At 44.9% G+C, this 26,686-nt stretch overlaps 2 protein-coding genes across 5 annotated transcripts in view; one reads left to right on the top strand and one right to left on the bottom strand.

The window, feature by feature from the left end:
* LOC144505239 (dedicator of cytokinesis protein 2-like) overlaps positions 1-26,686 on the top strand; it is a 618,318-nt gene that overhangs the window by 315,952 nt on the left and 275,680 nt on the right. The window lies entirely within an intron of this gene.
* LOC144505238 (protein INSYN2B-like) overlaps positions 1-26,686 on the bottom strand; it is an 81,760-nt gene that overhangs the window by 39,339 nt on the left and 15,735 nt on the right. For all 4 annotated transcript variants that reach the window (XM_078231260.1, XM_078231262.1, XM_078231259.1 and 1 more), the window contains exon 3: positions 12,897-12,971. In XM_078231260.1, the coding sequence (XP_078087386.1) occupies positions 12,897-12,971 (75 nt within the window). The remainder of the gene's footprint in view (positions 1-12,896; positions 12,972-26,686) is intronic.

Genomic DNA, 26,686 nt, shown 5'->3' with positions numbered 1-26,686 from the left:
GTTGCAGTTAAGTCAGTTGTTAGTGTTTACAGTTCTCAGTCACTGGATCAGAGATAGTTGCTTTGTAAACAGGAATGAAAGCGAGAGCAGTACCTGCGATGAGGGTTGAATCCTTCCTAGGATCAGTTGCGGAATGAAACAATACAGTGGGAGGCCATTCAATTAGAAAGAGCTATTTAGTTAATCCCACTCTCCCACTTTCTCATCATAGAACTGCAAGTTTCTTTCCCCCTATTCAGGGGGAACCTGACCGAGGTGTACAAAATTATGAGGGACATAGATAGAGTAGATAGGAAGGAACTTCTCTCCCTCAGTAGAGAGGTCAGTAACCAGAGGGCATAGGTTTAAGGTAAGGGGCAGGAAATTTAGAGGTGGTATGAGGAAAAACATTTTCAACCCAGGGGGTGGTGGGAATTTGGAACTCATTGCCTGAAATGGAGATAGAGGCAGGAACCCTCACAACATTGAAGAAGCATTTAAATGAGCACTTGACATTACATAGCATACAAGGCGACGGACCAAGTGCTGGAAAATGGGATTAGAGTGGATAGATGCATGATGGCCTGCACAGACATGATGGCCTAAAGGACCTCTTCCTGTGCTGTAAAACCATGGGAGGAATTTTCCCATCCCACCCGCCACAGGAATTGTAGCGGGCAGGACAGGACCATGCAAAGGTCTATTGACCTCGGGCAGGATTTTCTGGTCTTGGGATGGGCTTGGCCGGAAAATCCCGCCTATGACTCTATATATATATATATATATATATATATATATCCATTTCCCTTTTGAAAATATATTGAACATGCTTGTTTCGGATAGTGCATCATAACAGCTTGTTGCATAAAAATCTCATCATCATCTTTGTTGGTCAATGACCTTAAAACTGTCTTCTCTGGTTACTGTTCCACCTGCCAGTGGAAACAGTTTCTCCCTATCTGCTCTATTAGAGCCATTCCCAGTTTTGAATAGCTCTATCAAATCTCCTCTTAATTTTCTCGGCTCGAAGGAGAACACGCCTCAGATCCTTTTGTCTCTTCGCCTCATTGAAGCCCCTCAGTCCTTGCATTATTCTGGCTAATCTTCTCTTCGCCCTTTTGATATTCTTTCTAAGGTGTGGTGTCCACAATTTGATACAAAGCTCTCGATGTAGCCTGGCCAATGATTTAAAGAGTTTGCACCAGTCATGAACAGAGAACAGTACAGCACAGAACAGGCCCTTCGGCCCACGATGTTGTGCTGAGCTTTGTCCGAAATCAAGATCAAGCTATCCCACTCCCTATCATTCTGGTGTGCTCCATGTGCCTATCCAATAACCGCTTGAAAGTTCCTAAAGTGTCCGGCTCTTCTATCAAAGCAGGCAGTCTATTCCACACCCCAACCACTCTCTGAGTAAAGAACCTTCCTCGGACATCCTTCCTGTATCACCCACTATGAACCTTATAGTTATGCCCCCTAGTAATAGCTACATCCACCCAAGGAAATAGTCTCTGAATGTCCACTCTATCTATCCCCCTCATCATCTTATAAACCTCTATTAAGCCGCCTCTCATCCTCCTCCGCTCTAAAGAGAAAAGCCCTAGCTCCCTCAACCTTTCCTCATAAGACCTACCCTCCAAACCAGGCAGCATCCTGGTAAATCTCTTTTGCACTCTTTCCAATGCTTCCACATCCTTCTTATAGTGAGGTGAACAGAACTGCAGACAATATTCCAAATGTGGTCTCACCAAGGTCCTGTACAGTTGCAGCATAACCCCATGGATCTTAAACTCAAACCCCCTGTTAATAAACGCTAACACACTATAGGCCTTCTTCACGGCTCTATCCACTTGAGTGGCAACCTTCAGAGATCTGTGAATATGAACCCCAAGATCTCTCTGTTCCTCCACATTCCTCAGAACCCTGCCATTGACCCTGTAATCCGCATTCAAATTTGTCCTACCAAAATGAATCACCTCGCACTTATCAGGGTTAAACTCCATCTGACATTTTTCGGCCTAGCTCTGCATCTTATCAATGTCTCTTTGCAGCCTACAACAGCCCTCCACCTCATCCACTACTCCACCAATCTTGGTGTCATCAGCAAATTTACTGATCCACCCATCAGCCCCCTCCTCCAAGTCATTAATAAAAATCACAAATAGCAGAGGACCCAACACTGATCCCTGTGGTACACCGCTGGTAACTGGTCTCCAGTCTGAAAATTTTCCATCCACCACCACTCTCTGTCTTCTATGAGATAGCCAGTTACTTATCCAATCGGCCAAATCTCCCTCTATCGCACACCTCCTTACTTTCTTCACGAGCCGACCATGGGGAAACTTATCAAACGCGTTACTAAAATCCATGTATACGACATCAACTGCTCTATCTTCATCTACACACCGAGTTACCTCCACAAAGAACTCAATCAAATTTGTGAGGCAAGACTTACCCTTCACGAATCCATGTTGACTATCCCGGATTATGCTGCTTCTTTCCAAATGGTCATGAATCCTATCCCTCAGGACCTTTTCCATTAACTTACTGCCACCGAAGTAAGACTAACCGGCCTATAATTGCCAGTGTCATTCCTATTTCCTTTCTTGAACAGAAGAACAACATTCGCCACTCTCCAGTCCTCTGGCACTATCCCCGTGGACAGTGAGGACCCAAAGATCAAAGCCAAAGGCTCTGCAATCTCATCCCTTGCCTCCCAAAGAATCCTAGGATACATTTCATCAGGCCCAGGGGACTTATCGACCCTCAGATTTTTCAAAATTGCTAATACATCTTCCCTCAGAACATAGAAACATAGAAAAACTACAGCACAATACAGGCCCTTCAGCCCACAAAGTTGTGCCGAACATGTCCCTACCTTAGTGATTACTAGGCTTACCTATAACCCTCTATCTTACTAAGTTCCATGTACTTATCTAAAAGTCTCTTAAAAGACCCTTTCGAATCCGCCTCCATCACTATTGCTGGCAGCCCATTCCACGCACCCACCACCCTCTGAGTGAAAAACTTACCCCTGACATCTCCTCTGTACCTACTCCCCAGCACCTTAAACCTGTGTCCTCTTGTGGCAACCATTTCAGCCCTGGGAAAAAGCCTCTGACTATCCACTCGATCAATACCTCTCAACATCTTATACACCTCTATCAGGTCACCCCTCATCCTTCCCCTCTCCAAGGAGAAAGGACCGAGCTCACTCAACCTATCCTCATAAGGCATGCTCCCCAACCCAGGCAACATCCTTGTCAATCTCCTCTGCACCTTTCTATGGCTTCCATATCCTTCCTGTAATGAGGCGACCAGAACTGAGCAAGTGTGGTCTGACCAGGGTCTTATATAGCTGCAACATTATCTCACGACTCCTAAACTCAATTCCTCGATTGATGAAGGGCAGTACACCGTACGCCTTCTTAACCACAGCCTCAACCTGCACAGCTGCTTTGAGCGTCCTATGAACTCGGACCCCAAGATTCTTCTGATCTTCCACTCTGCCAAGAGTCCCACCATTAATATTATATTCCGCCATCCTATTTGACCTGCCAAAATGAACCACCTCACACTTATCTGGGTTGAACTCCATCTGCCACTCCTCCGCCCAATCTTGCATCCTATCAATGTCTCGCTGCAACTTCTGACATCCCTCCACATTATCCACAACACCTCCAACCTTTGTGTCATCAACAAACTTACCAACCCATCCCTCCACTTCCTCATCCAGGTCATTTATAAAATCACAAAGCGTAAGGGTCCCAGAACAGATCCCTGGGGCACTCCACTGGTGACTGGCCTCCATGCAGAATATGACCCATCTATAACCACTCTTTGCCTTCTGTGGGCAAGCCAGTTCTGGATCCACAAAGCAATGTCCCCTTGGATCCCATGCCCCCTCACTTTCTCAATAAGCCTTGCATGGGGCACCTTATCAAATGCCTTGCTGAAGTCCATATATACGACATCTACTGCTCTTCCTTCATCAATGTGTTTAGTCACATCCTCAAAAAATTCAATCAGGCTCGTAAGGCGTGATCTGCCTTTGACAAAGCCATGCTGACTATTCTTAATCAACTTATACCTCTCCAAATGTTCATAAATCCTGCCTCTCAGGATCTTCTCCATCAACTTACCAACCACTGAGGTTAGACTCACTGGTCTATAATTTCCAGGGCTATCTCTACTCCCTTTCTTGAATAAAGGATCAACATCCACAATCCTCCAATCCTCCGGAACCTCTCCTGTCTCCATTGATGATGCAAAGATCATCGCCAGAGACTCAGCAATCTCCTCCCTTGCTTCCCACAGTAGCCTGGGGTACATCTCATCCGGTCCCGGCGACTTATCTAACTTGATGCTTTCCAAAAGCTCCAACACATCCTCTTCCTTAATATCTACATGCTCAAGCTTTTCAGTCCGCTGCACATCTGTACTACAACCACCAAGATCCTGTTCCATAGTGAATACTGAAGTAAAGTATTTATTAAGTACCTCTGCTATTTCTTCCGGTTCCATACAAACTTTCCCACCGTCACACTTGATAGGTCCTATTCTTTCACGTCTTATCCTCTTGCCCTTCACATACTTGTATAATGCCTTGGGGTTTTCCTTAATCCTGCCTGCCAAGGCCTTCTCATGACCCCTTCTGGCTCTCCTAATTTCTTTCTTGAGATCCTTCCTATTAGCCGTATACTCTTCAAGATCTCTAACATTACCTAGCTCCCTGAACCTTTTGTAAGTTTTTTGTTTCTTCTTGAATAGATTCATTACAGCCTTTGTACACCACGGTTCCTGTAACCTACCATAACTTCCCTGTCTCATTGGAATGTTGCTATGCAGAACTCCAGACAAATATTCCTTGAAAATTTGCTACATTTCTTCCGTACATTTCCATCTACTTCCTCCAGCCTGTATCACACTCTCATCCTCAAAAACATGGCCCCTCTCCTTGGTGAACACTAAAGAAAAGTGTTCATTCATCGCCTCTCCTATCTCTTCTGACTCCATGCTCAAGTTCCCACTACTGTCCTTGACCGGCCCTACACCCTGGTCATCCTTTTACTTCTCACATAAGAGTAAAAAGCCTTGAGGTGTTCCTTGATCCGACCCGCCAAGAGCTTCTCATGCCCCCTCCTAGCTCTCCTGAGCCCTTTTTTTTAGCTCATTCCTTCCTACCTTGTAACCCTCAAGCGACCCAATTGAACCTTGTTTTCTCATCCTTACATACACTTCCCTTTTCCTCTTGACAAGACATTCAACCTCTTTTGTGAACCATGGTTCCCTCACTAGTCCACTCCCTCCCTGCCTGACAGGGACATACCTATCAAGAACATGCAGTATTTGTTCCTTGAACAAGCTCCACTTTTCATTTGTGCCTTTCCCTGACAGTTTCTGTTCCCATCTTATGCTCCCTAATTCCCACCTAATCGCATCACAATTACCCCTTCCCCAATTATAAACCCTGCCCTGCCATATGGCCCTGTCCCTCTCCATTGCAATAGTGAAAGACACCGAATTGTGGTCACTGTCTTCAAAGTGCTCTCCCACAAACAAATCTAACACTTGGCCCGGTTCATTACCCAGTACCAAATCCAAACCTCTTGTCGGCCTATCCACATACTGAGTCAGGAAACCCTCCTGCACACACTGTACAAAAACTGCCCCATCCAAACTATTCGACCTATAAAGGTTCCAATCAATATTTGGAAAGTTAAAGTCACCCATGACAACTACCCTGTGACCTCCACACCTATCCATAATCTGCGTTGCAATTTCTTCCTCCACATCTCTATTACTATTTGGGGGCCTATAGAAAACTCCTAACAACGTGACCGCTCCTTTCCTATTTCTAACTTCAGCCCATATTACCTCAGTAGGCAGATCCCCTTCGAACTGTCTTTCTGCAGCCGTTAAACTATCCTTGATTAACAATGCTGCTACTCCACCTCTTTTACCACCTTCCCTACTCTTACTGAAACATCTATACCCCGGAACTTCCAACAACCATTCCTGTCCCTGTTCTAACCATGTCTCCGTAATGGCCACAACATCATAATCCCAAGTACCAATCCACGTTCCAAGTTCACCTATCTTATTCCGGATGCTCCTTGCATTGAAGTAGACACACTTCAACCCACCTTCCTGTCTGCCGGTACACTCCTGCGACCTTGATTCCCTCCTCACTACCTCACTACACTCAACACTGACTTCTGGATTACAGTTCGTTTTCTCATCCCCCTGACAAATTAGTTTAAACCCCCCCGAAGAGCCGTAGCAAATTTCCCTCCCAGGATGTTGGTGCCCCTCTGGTTCAGGTGCAACCCGTCCTGTTTGTACAGGTCCCACCTTCCCCAGAATGTGCTCCAGTTATCCATGTAACTGAAACCCTCCCTCCTACACCATCCCTGCCGCCACATGTTTATCTGCACTCTCTCCCCGTTCCTCAACTCGCTAGCACGTGGGACCGGCAACAAACCAGAGATGACAACATGGTTTGTCTTGGCTCTCAGCTTCCACCCTAGCTCCCTAAATTCCTGTTTTAAATCCCCGTCCCTTCTCTTACCTATGTCGTTGGTACTGATGTGTACCACGACTTGTGACTGTTCCCCCTCCCCCTTAAAGATCCTGAAAACACGGTCCGAGACGTCACGGACCTTGGCACCCGGGAGGCAACATACCATCCGTGAGTCCCTTTCGCTGCCACAGAACCTCCTATCTATCCCTCTAACTATCGAGTCCCCAATAACTCTTACTCTCCTGCTCCCCCCCTTCCCTTCTGAGCCACAGAGACGGACTCAGTACTCAGTCCTTGGGTAGAATTTTCCTGTTCCACCCGCCATGGGAATCGTAGCAGGTGAGACATCAATCATGCAAAGATCTGTTAACCTTGGGTTGGATTTTCCGGTCTTGGGGTGAGTGCAACTGGAAAATCCCGCTCCTTGTCTTTGAATTCTATGGGTGGAATTACCCCATACTTCGGCAGAATGGCACGGTGGGTGGGAAACACAGCATGGAAGCTGCCGGCCCCAACAGTGGCTTTCTCCGGCGTATCGTTTGGTTCACAGCCCAAAAGAAGTGAAGGGGTGGATCCAGTGATTTATCATTGGCAGGATGTAGCACTGGCAGGCGGGCAGTGATTGAGCCTGCCCCGCCAGCAGATTCGTTTTTAAAAGACCGGGGCAGCGATTTTAAAGAGTGTCCTGATACAAAAAAATCAAAAATAGAACCGCTCCGAACACCCCCCCGAACATCCCCTTGCAATCCCCTCCACAGAACACCCCCCTGCCGCAATGGAACACATCTACCACCATGGAACAACCCCTCAAATGGCACTAGCCCCGGCACTATGCCCTGGACTTCCCCGTTAGTGCCAGTGCCAGGGAGCTGCACTCGGGGGCAGCCAGGGCATGGCCCTCTCCCTCCTGAGCAATACACTCTTCTGAACTCCTCTGGTGGTTCTGCCCGACAGGTGCACGCCATGGGAGTCCCTTCATAATGATGTAACGGGGGTGGGGAGGGAGTCATCAGGTGCAGAGGCCTGATAATAAGATGTAAATTTATTGTAATGAACATTGAACGTTGGGATTCCTGTTATGTCAGTGGCAAGGGGGAAGATTGAGGACAATCACAGCAGGAAATCCGCTTGCGTAACTCGTGCTTTGAATCTCTCGTGGGATTTTCCGCTCCCGTCATCGATCCCGCCTGCTGAAAACAGGAGGTCAAAATCTCCCCTTTGCGCTGTAAATGTTCCAAGAAGAGAAACATTGTGAAATTTCTTCCTGAATCCTGAGGTACTCTGAAGAGTGCCCAGTGGATTCATCTGACAGCACTCTTCCATTTGAGTTATGAGTTAGCTTGCTGCATTAGAGCTGGCCTATGAAAGCATGTTTCTAGCTCCATCTCTTTGCTGCAATTTGCTTTTTTAGAAATGGATGGCAAAGACCAGGAGGAATCTCAAGGGGGTTTGGGGCAACTGCATTTAGAGGAAAAAATAGTGCTATCTTAAACCGACTAAGTGAGGATGAAGTGCCAACACTTTCCACTAAATAATTTAGAAGGCATTACATATGCTCAGGCAGTTATTTTGCAGTTGTACTCTCGTCTGCTTTTAAGCACTCAATGTCTCTTTGTTGTTCTGCATATTCAGTGTTTGTTAGCTGAAAATGGTGACTATGCAGCCATTGAACAAAGAGTGCCGATCTGACCCTGAACAAAGGAACCTAATTTCAGGTTTAGGGTGCACTTAAAGAATTCACACAAAGGATAAAGAGACACTGGATAAATGGCCAGGCAATGCTGAAGCAAATGATAGAATTGGATGAAGAGGCCACTAGATGTGAGAAAGAGGAACTATCTCGGCCTTTTGGCTACGATCAAGCATCAGATCAATGGGGTTCAATGCCTTTTCTTGTCAACTTGGACCTTGTTTGTCTTTCCTGCAGGGACCATGAATTGGATTCAATTCAACTGAGAAGGTTGCCCACTGCAAGTGGATGCTGAAATAGAGAGCTGAGTAAAAGCGTTGCCAGGATCCAATCTTTAACCTCAGTCATGGGCATCTGCCAGGGATCCTTCCCTCCCCATGGAAGGGGTTGGTATTGGGTCCTGAGGTAGAAGTGGAAAATCCCCTAGGATGGGGCGATTTAGTTCACTAGCGACCTCCATTCCTCCAGTAATGGCCCCAAAATGTTATCTGTAGAAGACTTCAGTCCAGTCAGAATCTTTCAGTATCAAGTATCCATAAACTCAGGGGTCTTTTATCCCCTTTAAGATCTTCTCTATCTTTCTGAACAGTTGAGTGCAGAATTGGCAAAATGTGTTGTGAGCTGCAGTGGGGTCAAAGTGGAAGGTAGAAGTCCTGCTTCTCCAGTGCCCCAAACAATAACTCAACTCTACCCTCAAAAAATGCCCCGGCCTTAACCTCAGTTGTTTAGTTTATCTTTAGTTAATTTATTGTTACAAGTACGCTTACACTAACACTGCAATGAAGTTACTGTGAAAATCCCTTAGTCGCCACACTCCGGCGCCTGTTCGGGTACACTGATGGAGAATTTAGCATGGCCAATGCACCTAACCAGCACGTCTTTCAGACTGTGGGAGGAAACCAGAGCACCCGGAAGAAACCCAGGCACACACGGGAAGAACATGCAAACTCCGACAAATAGTGACCCAAGCCGGGAATTGAACCCGGGTCCCTGGCACTGTGAGGCAGCAGTGTTAGCTACTGTACCACCGTGCTGTAAAGTGCAGTTCCATTGCGCTGAATGAGATTCCCAACGTAGTGTCAATTAGGCCTCGCGGCCAACTGAAACTCTGGCCCAAATTCATAATGAACAGATGGAAGTAACTCTCATTTGGATGTCACAGTGGTTAGCACTGCTGCCTCACAGCGCCAGGGACCCAGGTTCAATTCCTGGCTTGGGTCATCATCTGTGTGGATGCTCTGGTTTCCTACCACAGTCCAAAAGATGTGCTGGTTCAGTGCATAGGCCATGTTAAATTCTCCCTCAGTGTACCCGAACATGCACCGGGGTGTGGCGACTAGGGGATTTTCACAGTAACTTCATTGCGGTGTTAATGTAAGACTACTTGTGATTAATAAATAAACTTTAACTTCCATTTAGCTGGGCAGGATTTGAGTATGAGGAGTAGGGGCCAAGGACGGTATTAAGCCACTCAGGCATCTTTTATCCTTTTCAAAGACATTCTAAGTGCTCCAAGAGTGGAATCTCCGTTTAGTCACATAAACCTGAACTGAAAATATCTCCAATGAATCGTAATCTAATTGCAGGGTGAAGGTCAGAACAGAACAATGTCCTACATGGAACAAAACAGGAAAGAAAAAAAACACTAATGTGTGAGTGTAGAATCTATCATATTCAGCAATCAGCAAACTAAAGCACAATAACTTTCATTGTTTTGTTTTCCTGAGTTCCTGCCAAAGAGTAGCAAATCAAATGCAGCATCAAATCAATCACCCAGGTTCATCTATCTTGTCAAAACTATTGTAACCTCAACACCAGCTATTTTTACTGATTGCAAGAGATAAGTGAGTGCTGAGCAATTGAAGATTTTTAAAATTTTCTGTTGAAGACCTTTTTGCCCTGTTATAAACCAGTTGGAGACACATTTTGTAGGTGAATTTGAAATCCAAAACGCTTGGCCTACTTCTCCAGTCTGACATTACCATTTCCCTTGGTCTCCCTCTATATCCTGGTGCAGGATATTGAATTTGTTCCCAGCAGACAACTATTGAGGCTGATGGCCATTTCTGTGCTCTGGTACAAGACCCTTTGGGAACTGGATTGAGATGGTTTGAACTCATTTCACACTGGGTCTCCAATAGCTATCGGGGGGGGGGGGAAAAAATCTGACGTCCTCCCATTTCAACTGATTGCATTTTGACTCGCATTTCTTTCAACAAAAGCAGCACTGGTTATTTGCATATTCTATGCAATGAAGTTTAATTGATGAATGCTAATTTCCCAAACCTTCTATTCCGCTGGGTCAGTGGGTCAACTAGCAATTCTCCAAGTGGGACCTAGCAGCGTAAGGGTCAATAAGAGAATCATTCAAAGGCCAGTATGGAGGCATTAAAAGGTCAGCCTGATAGATAGAGCTCTCACAAACACCCACGGAAAAAACTCATTACAGGGTCACCAGGCAGTGATAGAGAAGGGAACAGCCTGTTTTATGCTGAGCAAAGATCTCATTCTCTGCACTAAGATAATGAGCAGCTAATCTGTTTTCATGATACTGAAAGATTAATGTTGCCCAGGATACCTGGGACAATTAGCCTGATTTTCTCTGAATAGTGTCCATGTGATCTATTGCATCCATCCAAGAAGACAGACGGAACCACAATTTAGCAACTCATCTGAAAGAACACTCCCCTTTTCGGCTCTCAAGAATCAGCGTAGATTTGGACTAATCCCTTGAAACTTCCTATCAAGCAGCACTGTGGCTGTATTGACACCACTTGGACTGCAGCAGTTCAAGAAGGCAGCTACCATCCCCTCAGTTAGAGCTGGGCAATCTCTAATTGGCCTTGCCAATGATTCCTGCATCCCATGAACAAATAAAAGCAAACTTGGTCAAGCTGGTTGGATGCTGAAGCTGCCCTTGGACAGTTGTGGTGTTCTGGGAATGTTAAAGAAAGAGAACTGGGGTGAAAAATGATACGCGGAATTTTTAATGTGCCTTTATTCTAAAGGCTGTGAATATAGTCTTATTTCAGAATCAGAAACCATACATTGTAAATACTTTGCAGCTCACTTTCTCAATGTAAAACTATCAGGAGCAGCCATCCAACATTGTGGTGTTCTGAATGAAAAAAATTTCCATCCTCAACATTCTGAGTGGAATTTTATGGCCTCTCCTGCCGGTGGGATCTTCCGTTCCGGCTGGCGGGACTTTCCATTCCCGCTGAAGTCAGGGGAGTTTTCGAAGGCTTGCTGCATTTCGTGCGCCTATCCTCACTGCGATGGGGCCATACAATTCTGACCATGTACCTCTGAGTCAATGGTTTAGCTTGGGAGATATATCTGATACTTCCCATACTGACAAATCCTTCCATTTCCCATTTTAACACTCTGGGTGGGATTTTTCAGTCCTTCCCACCGGCGGGATCTTCCAGTCTGACCGATGGCAAAAACACCCCACCATGGGACAGACAAATCATGTAAAACACCATAGACATTGACCTGACTGGCAAGCCACCTTCACCGCTAGGAGGGCATAATATTCTCACCCTTTTGTTACTCATTGACACATGTGAAATAAAGAAAGAATTTGTATTTACACAGCAACTTTCATAACCTCTGGATATTCCACAATGGTTTATAGCCAATGAAGGGCAGCACAGAGGCACAAGGATGGCATGGTGGCGCAGTGGTTAGAACTGCTGTCTCACAGCGCCAGGCACCCGGGTTTGATTCCCGGCTTGGGCCACTGTCTGTGTGGAGTTTGCACATTCTCCCCGTGTCTGCGTGAATTTCCTCCGGGTGCTCCGGTTTCCTCCCACAGTCCAAAGCTGTGCAGGTTAGGTGGATTAGCCATGCTAAATTGCCCCTTAGTGTCAGGGGGACTAGCTAGGGTAAATGCATGGGGTTATTAGGATAGGGCCTGGGTGGGATTGTGTTCAGTGCAGACTCGATGGGCCAAATGGCCTCCTTCTGTACTGTAGGGTTCTATGAAGTTTAACCACCGTTGTAATGGTGAAAACGTGATAACCAATCTTCTCAAGGCAAGGTCCCACAAATAATAAGATGATAATCACCAGATAATCTCCTTCGTTTAGTGATGTTAGTTATTGGATAAAGGTTGGCCAGGGCACCAAGAGAACTCCGCTGCTCTTCTTTGAATAGTGCTATGGAATCTTTTATGTCAGCCTGAGATGGCAGACCAGGACCTTAGTTTAACCTCTCATTTGAAAGACAGCACTCCCAATTGTGCAGCACACCCTCAAACTGAATTGGAGTGTCAGCCTGGATTAATGCTCAAGGTTCGAGAGTGTTTGTCGGACCTACACCCTTCCAAACATCAGTCAAATGGGCAGGCTAAGTATGACACATTTTGTCATATGTATTGACCATGTAATGTGCAATCTACAATCCATCCGGAATTGTACGATGAGCTGTACTAAGGTCTTCAGCTGCATAGCTTCTGGAATTCCATCCCTAATTCTCTCTGCCACTCTCTCTCTCTCCTCTTCTTTCAAACTGTCCTTAAAGCTTACCTCTTTGACTAGGTTTTAAGTGACCAATCCTAACACTTTCTCCTGAGGCTGATGTCAAATTTTTTTTGAAGATGCTTCTGGGAAGCAGATTGGGAGGTCAAAAGTGCGATATAAATGCAATCTGTTCTTTATCAACAAGAAAAGACAGTAGTAAATGACTAAACTGCTGTACCTGTAGATGATACAGGCAGTGTTCTGACACATGCTGCAGTTACTGAGGTCCTGGCCAGTCCGATAGAAGTTCCTCCTGCAATGTAAAAATTAACACTGTATGTAAGAAAACAAGATAAAATTCAACAGCACTAATACATTAGCACTGGACTGTACAATAGTGTGGAGACAGGTGCATCCTTCAGGCAATACACATTTCTCAGAAACATCTGTCTGAACAAGTCATTATCCCAGGGATTGTTAATATTTTGTAACTCAATTACCTTGTGTGTTTTTTAAGGATGTGGAGATGCCGGCGTTGGACTGGGGTAAACACAGTAAGAAGTTTAACAACACCAGGTTAAAGTCCAACAGGTTTATTTGGTAGCAAAAGCCACACAAGCTTTCGGAGCCCCAAGCCCCTTCTTCAGGTGAGTGAAGAAGGGGCTTGGGACTCCGAAAGCTTGTGTGGCTTTTGCTACCAAATAAACCTGTTGGACTTGAACCTGGTGTTGTTAAACTTCTTACTGTGTTTTTTAAGGTACATAGCATCACTGTGATCTAAAACATTAGGGATTGAGTTGAGTACATGCAGTTCGATAGTGGGTTTAAAATGCATCAGAGGGAAGAGCCTGTCTCTCATAATGACTGTCTGTGTATGTGTGTTTCTCAGGGACCAGAATCAAGGTAGTATTTGGAGGGACTTCCACACTCTTCTGTGGCAAGGGAAGGAGCAGGAGGAAGTGCTGAAGCAGGATGTTGTGATTGACAGCTGCATATAGCAGCAGTATTTGGGCTCCACATGAGTCTCCACCCTTCTTCATCATCCCTCATCAGCACATTGCTCTATTCCTTCCTCCCTCATGTACGTATCTCGCTTCCCCCTCAATAATGTTCACCTCAAACATTCCCAGTGGTAATGAGTTCCACATTCTCACCACTCACTGAGTAAAGAGGTTTCCTCATCAAATCCCTATTGGATTTTTAAACCCTTTCGTAATCTTAGACTCCCATCAGGTCACCCTTCAGTCTTCACTTTTCCAGCAACCTTTCATCCAATGACAAGAATGGAGATGATTTGGTAATTCCCTCATCAATCACTCCTGGCATAAATTACTGGAATTTGCAGCTGTACATCCTGCACTCTCTATGTTTTGCTAGAGAAATCCCTCTGTTATTATTGGGAGACATTGTTGTAGTTTTGGAAATGAGTCCTTTTTGCTGTAGTTTGTAGTGACTCAGTTTAAATGGATCGAGTAAATAGACATTTTCTGTAGCTCTGCCCTGCCTCCAACTCATTGGCTGACAGAAGGGGGCGAATAGACAAGTTAGTGATTGTGTCAAATATTGTAATGAGGTCCAGAAGGGCAGTCAGTGATTCTAGGGCGCAAGCCCAAATAATGTCACTCAAGATTTTGATGAGGGCTGTCTCGTTGTTGTGGGAAGTTGGAGAAGTTCAAGCAAGGAATCACATATTTAAGGACCATGAAGAGGGAAGGAAAACCGGATGAGGAATAGTAGTTAGTGAGGGTTGTGAGTTTTTCTTCAATATAAGATGATTGTTTTGAATCAGAAGGTGAGAGTCCCAAGGAGAGGGAACCATTTAAAGTCAGTTAACAGGAGCTTAGTGGGAATAGTGTTGGGTTTATTTGGCAAGGGTGGAGAGCTGTAGGAGATAGTCAAGAGAGATTGAAGTTTAGGACTAGAGTGGGAGCAGGCTGAGCAGGAAGATTTAGCCTAGTGGGCAAGGGAAAGCAGAGAATCAGTTGAATGGATGGATTTTACTCTGATGATAAAGAAATCTATAAGCTCCTCTCACTTGTTGTTAGATTTGGGACGGAGGCAGCAAGATGTTAGGTTCATGCCAATTCTGGAGTAGAGGTAATCTTCACTCTTTACAATGGTCCTAACAAGGTGGGTAGTTTTAGAATTTGGTGTGGCAACTCATATTTGTGCAATGGCTAGAATGGCAAGGAGTACAAACATTTCTCGGGATGAAAGTGGCATTGAGGGAGTATTTGAAGATATCAATAACTGCAGAATTATCATGATGAATTAACCAATGAAAGACACAGCAACTTGTGGTAGAGTTTTGTTCCAGGGTTGGATGCAAAAGGAAGTCAGACTGAAGGAGGCTGATGAAGATTACAGATAATTAGCCTGATACAGCTTTATTTTATAAGCCATGGAAGGAGAGGAACCACAGGAGATAGTAGTGCCAAGGGTGTGGCCTTGAATATTGGTAAGACTGTTTGCATGGAAGGAGAGTCTGGGACAGGACAGGATGGGAATCAATTCATTGGGAAGGGGACAAAGGGAGCTGAGATTGAAATTGTCAAGGATGAGGAGTTCCTGAATGAATAGGCTGAGAAGAGAAGAGGGAGGATTTTTCCAGGAAACCCAGGACTGGATTTTAAAGGGAACAACAATCCCTGCACCACTAGCTGAAAAGGGTGGGGAAGGGGAGCATGCTGTTAGCAGTGGCAGCTGCACAGCCATTTAACTCTGGGAGCAGTGTTAATTGAGGTGAGGCTTTTGCCCTTTTTTGGTATGAATCCTCATCTCCAATGGGTGAGCCTCACCTCCAAAAAGAGATGTTTCCCTCCTGCCTGACATCAGTCTGTGCAGTTAAATCTGTCACAGGTAAAATATTGGCGGATCATGGTTGGAGGGTCTTAAATTGCCATTAACTGTCCACATAAGGGCATTGATAGGGCGGGCAGGCGACAAAATTTCAGACAGTTCAGAGTAGGTAGGTAGAAAGAACAGCCTCTGGATTTTACCTGCTGCCTGTCTTCTAACCCGCTCCGCTGATGGGGGAGTGTTAAATCCAGCCCTCAGGATGGGATAGGGAGGAGGGACAGTTGAAAACAAGGATTCAAAGAGAGCTGTGAGGATAATGGTGCAGAATGGCTCCTCCAAGGAGGAGAAGACATTAGGAAAGGAGTGAAATGATCAGGTTGTGAATCATCAATAATTGGCCAATATGTGGATATGAGTATACACCAAGGTCGTTATTGGGTACAGGGTGAGGGAATTAAGTGAGAATGCAGCATTCATATACTGAGATGAGTGTTTAATGACATTCCCCGGGTCACTTTCTGAGAATGTAAGAATTGTCTTTTATTTACACTTTTTTTCCTGTCTCCAGTCAGCATCTGAGAGCTATGAAGTATCAAAACACTCAATATCAGTGGAAGATTACAGTAAACCCTATGATCAGAAGCAACAAGATAGGCTGCAAACCCATTTACAGAAAGGAATCATTAGAAATGAGTCATTAAATTATTACGTCACAATGAGTAAGACTCAATAAGCCTGCAGATTTTGTTTTGGTATTTTCCCTGTCTCGCATCATCCCCTTTCTTAATCCTTATGATTTTGCGGTTTGCTACAGCTTTTTCTCCATTTTCTTGATTAAACTGCCCAGAGGCAAATGTGGCCTCGTCTGAAAATGGCACTTCTGACAGTGGTGCACTCCCTCAGCGATGAGGTGTCAGCCTGCTTTATGTGCTCAAGTTTCTGGAGTGGGTTTGAAACCCACACAGTCCTTTGACTTTGAGACAGGAATTTTACCACTGAGCTAAGGCTGACACATGTGCAAAGTTATGTACATTTGTACACAACTAGCACTCATCACTATGGTGGCACAATTGTTAGCACTGCTGCCTCAGAGTGCCAGGGACCCAGGTTCGATTCCTGGCTTGGGCCACTGTCTGTGCAGAGTCTGCACCCTCACCCGCGTCTGCATGAATTTCCTCCGGGTGCTCCGGTTTCCTCCCCATTCTGAAGGACATACTGGTTAGGTGCATTGGCCACGCTAAATTCTCCCTCAGTGTACCCGAACAGGTGCCGGAGTGTGGCGACAAGGGGATTTTCACAGTAACTTCATTGCAGTGTTAATGTAAGCCTACTTGTGGTACTAATAAATAAACTTTAAGCTGTGCGTGCACTGTTGGAAGTGAGTACACGTACACTTTGCTGCAACAATGCCGGTTAAAACACAAGTACACTGTATATTTGTTCCTTTCAGTGGTTGTTTCCAAAGTTTCTCCATGTTGGAAGATTGAGCAAGTATTGACATATTTCTAGGATTCTCTGAAGGTAGGAGAATGGTTACAGCACAGAAAGAGGCCAGTCGACCCATTGTGTCTATGCTAGCTTGCTGTAAGAGCAACTCAGCTGGTCCCACTACCCTTTCTTTTTACATGGCCCCGCAATCTACCACCACCATACTCTCACACAGTACATTCCAGATTCTAACCATTTACTGCTCAAAAAAATATTTTCCCACTTCACCTCTGGTCCTTTTGCCATTCATCTTAAATCAGTACCCTTTCTTTCTCGATCATCCTGCCAATGGGAACAGTTTCTCCCTGTCTACTCTGTCCAGACCCGTCGTGATCCTGAACACCTCTATCACATTTCCTCTCAAACTTCTCCACAGAGAACAACTCCAGCTTCTCCAATCTATTCATATAACTGAAATTCCTCAACCCCAGAGCCAACCCTATCAACCTTTTCTGCATCCTCTTGGAATTTTTCACGTCTTTTCTCTCGTGATGTGCCCGGAACTGGACTTCTATAAACCTAGAATACTTTTGGATTCTCTGTCTGTCTCTTCTCATACTTTCCCTTTGCATCTTTGTTTTCATTTCTCCTTTGAGCTTTCAAAATTCAACCTGTTCTCACGCATCTTGGTGACCCGCTGCGAATATCTATGGAGTTCATTGACATATCCCATGGATGCCCTGAAAACACCGATACATTCCTTGCAAATACCAAAGCATTTCAAGTGATTCCTGCAAATGCACCCACTGTAAGTACTGGAACATCCCAGAGATTCATTGTAAATAATGACACATCCTGGAATTGCCTATAAATACCGACCCATACTTGGAACCCCTGAAAATATTGACACACTCTAGAGTGTCAGCTTAGATGATGTGTGGATTTGTCTGAGTGGTACTCACAACTATCTGGTTCAGAAGCGTTTCTTATTATGAGAGCCACAGCTGACACTGAGACAGTAAGACATCAGATAGAATGTTACCATGTAACATGTAAGTGTGGAAAGCACTTGAATTGACAGCAGTAGATACAGTAATTACCGAGTCAGCATTCACTGACCCTGACATTGCAACTTTCTATTAATTCAGCTCCATCACATTCATTATTTCTGTCATGTTTTTTTTTGTTGACTATTCTGTAAATCAAGATAATGGCCTGGATTTTCCAGCCTCGCCACGTCAGGTGCAGCAAGTCAGCTAAAAGCCCATTGACTTAGGCAGGATTGGTAAGTCCCACCAGTGAGCAGGACTGGAAGATCCCGCCAAATGTGTTGGCTTATTTTCTGGGCCCTTTCTCTTTTGAAGGCCTCAGCAGTTTATGGTGAGTGTCCTCTCGTATCTCATCTAAGAAATCACTGCTCATGTACTAACCTCAATATGACTTAATTGATTGGCCACTACTCCTGAGACCCATTAATGTTCATGTGCACATGCGTGCACATGCACACACGTGAGAGGCTGGATTTTACTGCCCCTACCCACATTGGAATGGAGTCTGGCTGTGTTAAAAAATGGCGGTCTGGTTTTGATTCCAGGATTCCTTTCCCTATTCCCATTGCCAGCTATTTTTGATGGCACAGGATAAGGGTGTGTGCAGCATTTCTGACCTTGCTGGCTCTGTTGCAAGGGTTGGCATTTTAGTCCTTCACTATTTTCATGGAAGTCAGGCTTGTTTTGCCAAGTGATGTGGTTAGTGGCATCTCAGAGAAGTTGTGCAGCATGGACAATCCCCAAGTCTGGAGAACAATTAAGTTCAAAAGGTGTTGCCAACTTCACTTCTGATAATGTAGTGGTGTATGATAAGTTAAATACATTCTTAATGCAGTAACTTTTAATTGGTTAGACTATTAAATTGGCCAGGATTGTGAAAGTAGAAAATTCTTCAGATGCATTAGACCATATTATCCACTGGACAAAGTGCCCTTTAGTAGTGAGCAGTGTTGAGATTCAGATTTTACTGTGCCAATTGCACAGGGTGCCTTGAATATTTTTTACTGATTGACAGGTCAGACAGATGTTCAACCTTTGAAGCAGTGCAACAGATCATAGTCTTCTGTTACTTCAAATGCTTTCATTCATTCGGCTCTGGAGGCTTTGCTGACACAGTTGTGCAATGGAATCTCATTATGAATGTTTGGCTGAGATCTAAATCGTTGTGATTATTGATAAAACTATAACTGGGACTGTGAGATTGGTTTTGATTGTGAGTTCCTTTTGAGCTCCTATGAGGATTTTGTTTTTGAGGAGACTTTTGAAAGATTGTTTGTTTTAACAGTTTTATGACCACTTAATCCCATTGTTTTCCAAGTGGAGTTTGAATGGCTATGTTTTTGATTGGCAGTTGTATGATCTCAAAGAGGATTAAAGTTTTTTTAAAGTAGAATTTGAATGAGTTTGTGTATTTTATTCATTTCATTTATTTATTACATGAGAATCTCAAAGATTTCTCAATGCTATTAAAGGTCTCATGTTCTGTCCATAGTGGGCACTGGGTGAGTGAGCATGGGAGCTATGAAGGGGCAGAGGATATGGAGGGGATATTGGGAGTGGAGGTCTGAGCAGGTTTGAGGATAGAAGTGAGGATTAAGGTGTTCAATACTCATACAGAACTGGGCTGGTGTCACAAGGAACTCAGATAGGCCTTCTAACCTGCTCGCCTTGACATCTGTCTCGGCCCTGCTTTTGGAAGCAACGGCACCAAATCTAGCATGCACCACAACCCTGCGATGGAAATAGAGTGGGTAGATACTGTTGGAGCAAGAGCTGGGATTGAAACTTTGGAAAATAGCCTGACTCATTATTCCTGTCTCACAAATGAAAATCTCAAGATGCCTTGCAGCAGTAGATCAGATCCGCCATGATCTTATCGAATAGCAGAGCAGGTTTGAGGAGCTGAACTGTTTACTCTTGCTCACTCTACTCTGACTAGCTTTATCATTGAAGATTTCTTATTCAGTTAATAGCATAATTTTACTCGGGTGACAAACAGCGTAACTCTAAAATCCTTCAGTTTTATTTTCCCTCACTGGTCCATTTCTTTTAATCTCTTTAATTCCATTGGTGGTATACATTGAAGGCACCAGGCAGAAGCCTGGCTTGTAGCTGTGTGACATGGTTGAATTAATGGAGGGAGAGATGCAATCACTAACTGACGATCCCATCAGCGAGTTAGGCACTTCAGCGCCGCATGTGAATTCATCGTCAGTCACAGCAGCTCCTCAAAGCTCCTTCAGCCAGCAATTTTTCAGGAACTGGTCATTGCTGGAGAAGGAAATACGTATAGGGCGAGATCCTCGCAAAAAATTTCAACATACCAAACAAGCGCGATAACAGGAGAGTTTCACACTCGTTTTTTTGGACGAGTTTGAAACTGCAATCTGATGACACTGTCATGTTTTTGGCATGAAGCTGATCACGCCAGTAAAACATGGCCGGGAAGATGGCATTTGGTGCGAGACTGGTTCACGCCTGGCATGAAAGCCTCGTGCACTATCTTCCTAGCTCTCTGCGTTGATCAACCGGTGCAGCAGCCAGAAAGATTGCGCCCATAGTGTCATTCACAAAGTCCCAATGCACTTCACAGTCAATGAAATAGTTTTGAACTGTAGTCACTGCTGTAATGTTGGAAACACAGCAGCCACTATTTGCACAGCAAGATCCCATGAACAGCAATGTGATGCTGAGCAGATAAAGTTAACGTTTATTTATTCGTCACAAATAGGTTTACATTAACATTGCAATGAAATTACCGTAAAAATTCGCATGGTCCGGCACCTGTTCAGGTGAGTGAGAATTTGGTATGGCCAATGCCCCTAACCATCGCGTCTTTCAGGCTGTGGAGGAAACTGGAGCACCCAGAGGAAACCCACGCAGACACAGGGAGAATGTGCAGACTCAGCACAGACAGTGACCCAAGCCAGGAATCGAACCCGGGTCCCTGACACTGTGAGGCAGCAGTCTAACCACTGTGCCACCGTGCCACCATAAATCCAGCAGGTCAGGACATCGAAGCAAACTCCCCTACTGTTCTTTACATTGTGCCACTGTTAGGAAGCTTCCCCATCTGCCTCAGTTGACAACTTCATTGAGTAACTGGTCCACATGACCACCAAAGCCCCAGCTTGCGATAATTTAGTTCAAGTCAGCAGGTGAAGGAGCATGATTTACCTCAGTGCCTGTTAATCAGAGAATCTTGCAACACAGTTTGTATCTTCTTGTCAGTGCCAGCTCTATGAAGCAGATGCCCAATTACTCCCACTCTCCTGCTCTTTCCCCCAAAACATATAAATACTTTCCTTGCGAAGTGTATAACCTTCCAAAGATATGACTGAATCTGCTTCCACCAACCCTTTGGGGCAATGCATTCTGGGTTATAACAACTGGCTACATAAGAAAAACGTCCTTACTTTCCCTCTGGTTCTTTTACCGATTATCTTAAATCGCATCCTTTATTTACCAAACCTCATGGCAGTGGAAACAGTTTCTCCTTATTTGCTCTTTTGAAACCGGTAATAATTCACAATACTCTCAAGTAAATCTTCTCTTAATCTTCTCTGCTCTAAGGAGAAACAATCCCAGTTTCTTTATCTTTCCATGTAATTGAAGTCCCTCATCTCTGACAGCAATCTGACAAATCTTCTCTGCACCAAACTCTTCGCGTCTTATTAAAGTAAGCTAAATGTTTGAGGGGCTGTCCGGGTTACTGTCTGATCATTCTCCAGGGACCATGAACATTAAAACCTAGGAGCAGGAGCAGGCCACTTGGCCCCCTGAGCCTGTTGATCACAGTTGATCTACATCTCAGTTCCATTCCCCGACTGTGCTTCATATTTCCTGATACCTTTACTTAAGAAAAAAAAATCTATTAATCTCCGTCTTGCAATCGCCAGCCCACCTCAGCATTTTGGGGCAGAGAACTCAAGATTTCCTTTGTGTGAAATACCCCAAACAGCATTGCTTTAATTTTAAGATAATATTCCCCCATGCTTAATCCCCACACCACCACTCCCCTCCCCCACCCACCCTTCCCCCCTTAGCCCGCACTCAACTGGTGAAAATAGTTTGCTGCCTCCTTAAGGGCAGCACGGTGGCACAGTGGTTAGCACTGCTGCCTTATGGCGCCATGGACCCAGTTTCAATTCCGGCCTCAGGTGACTGCCTGGAGTTTACATGTTTTCCTCGTGTCTGCGTGGGTTTCCTCCAGGTGCTCCGGTTTCCTCCCAAACTCCAAAGATGTGCGGGTTCGATTGATCGACCATGCCCCTTAGTGTCGGGGGGATTAGTGGGGTAAGTATGTGGGGTTACGGGGATAGGGCCTGGGTGGGATTATTGTCGGTGCAAGCTCAATGGGTCGAATGGCCTCCTTCTGCACTGTAGGGATTCTATGAAATAATTTGCTGCCTCCTGTTAACATTTTAAACATCTCAATCAAATTGCCCATAAATTTCTATAATTTGATGGAATGCAAGCCATGGAACCTAGCCTCATAATTTATCTCTTTAAGCAGGTAATCATGTCATTGCTCTGGCAATTACTCGAAAAAAATAGAAAAAGAAAACTTGGTATGAAAAATTTTCTGACTGCTTCCTGAAACTTTTCCCAAGGGCCAGGAAGCCAGCCTCGCATCTAATATTCCTGAACCTGGAAGTGGATGCCAGTGATGCTAGTGAAGAACATTTAACCCATTGTGTGTGACACTTCCATGTTCACCGTTTGGACAAGGTGCTGGGTTGGGTGTGCTCTGGGTTGGGTATGCTAGCTAGCTTGGATTTCAAACATCGCTCTTGTGTTCTTGGCATGAAGCAGAGTCGGAACGATGAATCGTTCTGCACTGAGAGCTTGTGTCACCATGAGTTTGGCTGAAGACTGTGTTTTTTATTTTTGTGGCCAGTCCTTGCTGTCTGCTAACATAATGATAATTTTCATGACACATGCCAAGACGGTGTTAAGGCAGAACGATGGAATCAATGATCTAACAGAAAGTAATAGGCATTGAGGCTGTTTCACATTCAAGAACTGCGACTGTGTTCTGACCTAGATACTTTGATGTGAGTCAGTGAATTATTGAAACTCTTCATGCAGAAGCATTATGCATAAGAAAGAAAATTGAGAGAGTTAGGGTGGGGAGTGGGGGGGGAGGGTGGTGGTGGGGAGCAGGAGGGTGGTGCGTGTGGGGGGGGGTGGGGGGGGTAGGGTGGTGGTGGGGTGGGGGGAGCAGGAGGGTGGTGGGAGTGTTGCAAAATTCACAATGTGTTGACAATTTTACATCAGAAAATCAACATTGTTAATTGCCTCACCAGTCCAGAAATCCTTACCATCCTGCTTGACATGACATTCAAGGCCCATTTAACATTAGTACCTGAATAGTTGGTCAGACTTGACTGGAGCTAGCTGCGCATGCTGGGGTTATTGGAGGTCAGAGCTGCAGCTCATTTGCATCACAATATCAAAGCAATCTAGCACTTGCTGAATGTATAATTTTTTTTGTACCTTATTCCCAATCAAAATCCAGTTCAGAACAGATCCAAGCTGATAAGACAGGCCATTCTTCCCATCTTGGGCTCGATCAAACAAGATCCAAGCTGACAGGATGAGGCGTTACATCCCCTCCCAGGCTTGATCTGAGCTTCAGCTTAGCCAAAAGGCCCAGATGGCTTTTAAAACATTGCTTCAGGTGAAGCCTCAGTGTAACCTCATTGACCAAGACCAGATGCGGGATCAAAAACTACACTTGATCTTAGCCAAAAAGCCGGGAAGCGACTCACTGAATGCATAATGTCTGACCATCACCTACTACCTGCTCCTTCTAATGACCTAGCTCTTTATGAATGATTCTCTTTAACAGACAAGAATTAGTAGATTAAGGATATTATACTTTGCTCCTTCATCAGCACGATATGGTAGGGCGGCACAGTGGTTAGCATTGCTGCCTCACAGCGCCAGGGACCCGGGTTTAATTCCTGTCTGGGTCACTGTCTGTGTGGAGTTTGCACGTTCTCCCCATGTCTGCGTGGGTTTCCTCCGGGTACTCCGGTTTCCTCCCACAGTCCGAAAGACATGCTGGTTAGGTGCATTGGCCATGCTAAACTCTCCCTCAGTGTACCTGAACAGGTACACTGAACAGGAGTGTGGCCACTAGGGGATTTTCAAAGTAGCTTCATTGCAGTGTTAATGTAGGCCTACTTGTGACTAATAAATAAACTTTTACTTTTCATCCTGTGACACTGGATCCATGCACCATCACTCAAACTTATTTCACAATTGATTAAATCTCTTGTCAGTGCCAGTTTGCACTCAATCCGTGTTGACAAATCTCCTGCTCTGACTCTCTATCTCCCCCATGGGATGCCCTTGATCGTCACTTCATCCAAATTCTGGAAGTCCCCATCCAGCAACATTGTGGAAACTCCTTCACAGATTGCAGTGGTTCAAGAATAATATTGAAAGTATTGTCTGGAAACAAGCTATTTGATCCAGCAAGTCCATGCCTGTGTTCATGCTCTACACATATTTCCTCCCACCCTTTCCTATTTAACTCTATCAGCACGTCCTTCCATTCCTTCCCCCCTCACACCACCATAGAATCCCTACAATGCAGAAGGAGGCCATTTGGCCCGTCAAGTCTGCACCGACAACAATCCCACCGAGGTCCTATCCCCATAACCCCATGCATTTACCCTAGTTAGTCCCCCTGATACTAAGGGGTAATTTAGCATAGTCAATCCACCTAACCTGCACATCTCTGGAGTGTGGGGGGAAACCGGAGCACCCGGAGGAAACCCACACAGACACGAGGAGTATGTGCAAACTCCACAAGACAGTCACTCAAGGCTGGAATTGAACCCAGATCCCTGATGCTGTGGGGCAACAGTGCTAACCACTGTGCCACCGTAATTATCACGATCAGTGGTTCCCAATGGTACACTGGTATGCCATGAAGATACCCCCAAGTGTGCCGTGAAAAAAGATTCAAAATGATTCATAAAGGCAGAAGGCAGAATAAATTACAGGTGTGCCTCAAATACTTTTGTAGTATCAAGGGGTGCCGTGACATATAAAGGGTTGGGAAACACTGATCTAGATTTCACTTAAATGCATCCATGCCATTCACCTTCACAACTCTTCCTGGGGTAGTGGGTCTCACCTTTGAACCACTCTCTGGGCAGATTAACTTTTTCTGTAGGAGTGTCATATAGACCCAAAACGTTGGCTGGAATTTCTTTGTCCTGCCTGTGGTCTGAATCGTCGAGGGCAGAACGGAAAACCTGATGGAGAAGCCACAGATCCGTTGACTTTGGGAGGGAATTTCTGATCCTGTGATGGGCAGGAGCAGAAAATCCTGACGGTTTATTCTGTCACTCACTTCACAGATGTGCCCAGACGAGCTGAGCCTTTCCAGCATTTTCTTTATTTTAGATTTCCAGCATCATTTTGCTTTAGTATTAACTTTTTTTTCTGAGATCCCTATTGAATTTATTAATGACTATCTTATATGTATAGCTCCTAGACTTTTACTCCTCACCATTGAATGCATATTTACTATGTTTACCAGTTAGAACCCATCCTCATTTTAAAGTCCTCAAACAGGTCCACCATCAGCAATCTCCTTTCAATATAAAAGTACCCCGTCTTAAGAACGCTCACTGCCTCATTCTCAAGGGCAACACATAGAGGGTGTCAAATGTTGGCCTTGTTACCAGCATGCACATGTCCAAGAATTAATATTTTTTAAAACTCCAACCCCTTCTTGCCACTCCATCTTGCCTTCCTTCTTCAATTTACAAGCTTTTTCCACTTTGGGTTCTTCCTCCCATCCGCTACAATGATGGTGGTAAGACCATGGGAATCCTGGAATAATAGCATGAGCAAAGTGGACCAAGGGAAGAAGCCCCATCAAACCTCACTTTCTATCATTTCATTTACCTCTTCTTCCCCTGTCCGCTCTCCCAGCTGGTTCTAAGAGATCCCATGGCGCTATTCAGGGGAGAATGGGAAATTTCCCTGAAACCCCATCCGATGGCCAAAAGAAAATCAACTGGCCTTTTAACATCACTGATTTGTGACCTTAATTCTCAGTTGTGTGTCCTACTGTATAATCATGACTACACTTCAAAAGTATCTCACTGGCTATGAAATGCTTTGGGACATCCTGGTCAGAATTTTCCGGTTGTTGTCGCCAACGGGATCTTCTGGTCCCACCAATGGTGAATGCCTGCCGCTGGTTTCCCAAGGGAGGGATCAGAAGAATCTGCCGCCGGCCAATGGCAGGTTGTCTCCGCCGCCGTGAAATGCGCCGCGGGGATGCGGGGAGAATCCCACCCCCAGAAACATTGAAAGGTGCCAGAAAAAATGCAAACAATCTCTTTCTTTCACCTTTTGTGTGGTGGTGTCACCTTGTTTTGAAAAGAGGCCGAGGGTGACTGTATAACTCTGAGCTCGGATAATGTTTGTGTGTTCATCTGACCTTCTGGTCCAGTGAGCTTATCAATATTAACTGGCAGCTACAAGTTTAGCATTGTGTACACTGCCATGCTAAATTCATCAGAGCCTATTCAATTCACAGTAGGAACTGGAATTTTTAAAAGGATTTGGTAATGGTTTCTTATTTGCACTATTGGGCATAATAGTCTGTAATGCGAAACTGTCTCAGTAAATTTCCAAGCATGTAACTGATGATACAGTTTAAGGTATCTGATGGAGCTCAAACTGCACCTCGCAGCAGTACAGACTGTAAACTCCATCC

Source organism: Mustelus asterias, chromosome 16, assembly GCF_964213995.1.
Source record: "Mustelus asterias chromosome 16, sMusAst1.hap1.1, whole genome shotgun sequence".
Taxonomy (NCBI): domain Eukaryota; kingdom Metazoa; phylum Chordata; class Chondrichthyes; order Carcharhiniformes; family Triakidae; genus Mustelus; species Mustelus asterias.
This window is presented reverse-complemented; position numbering and strand designations above follow the sequence as displayed.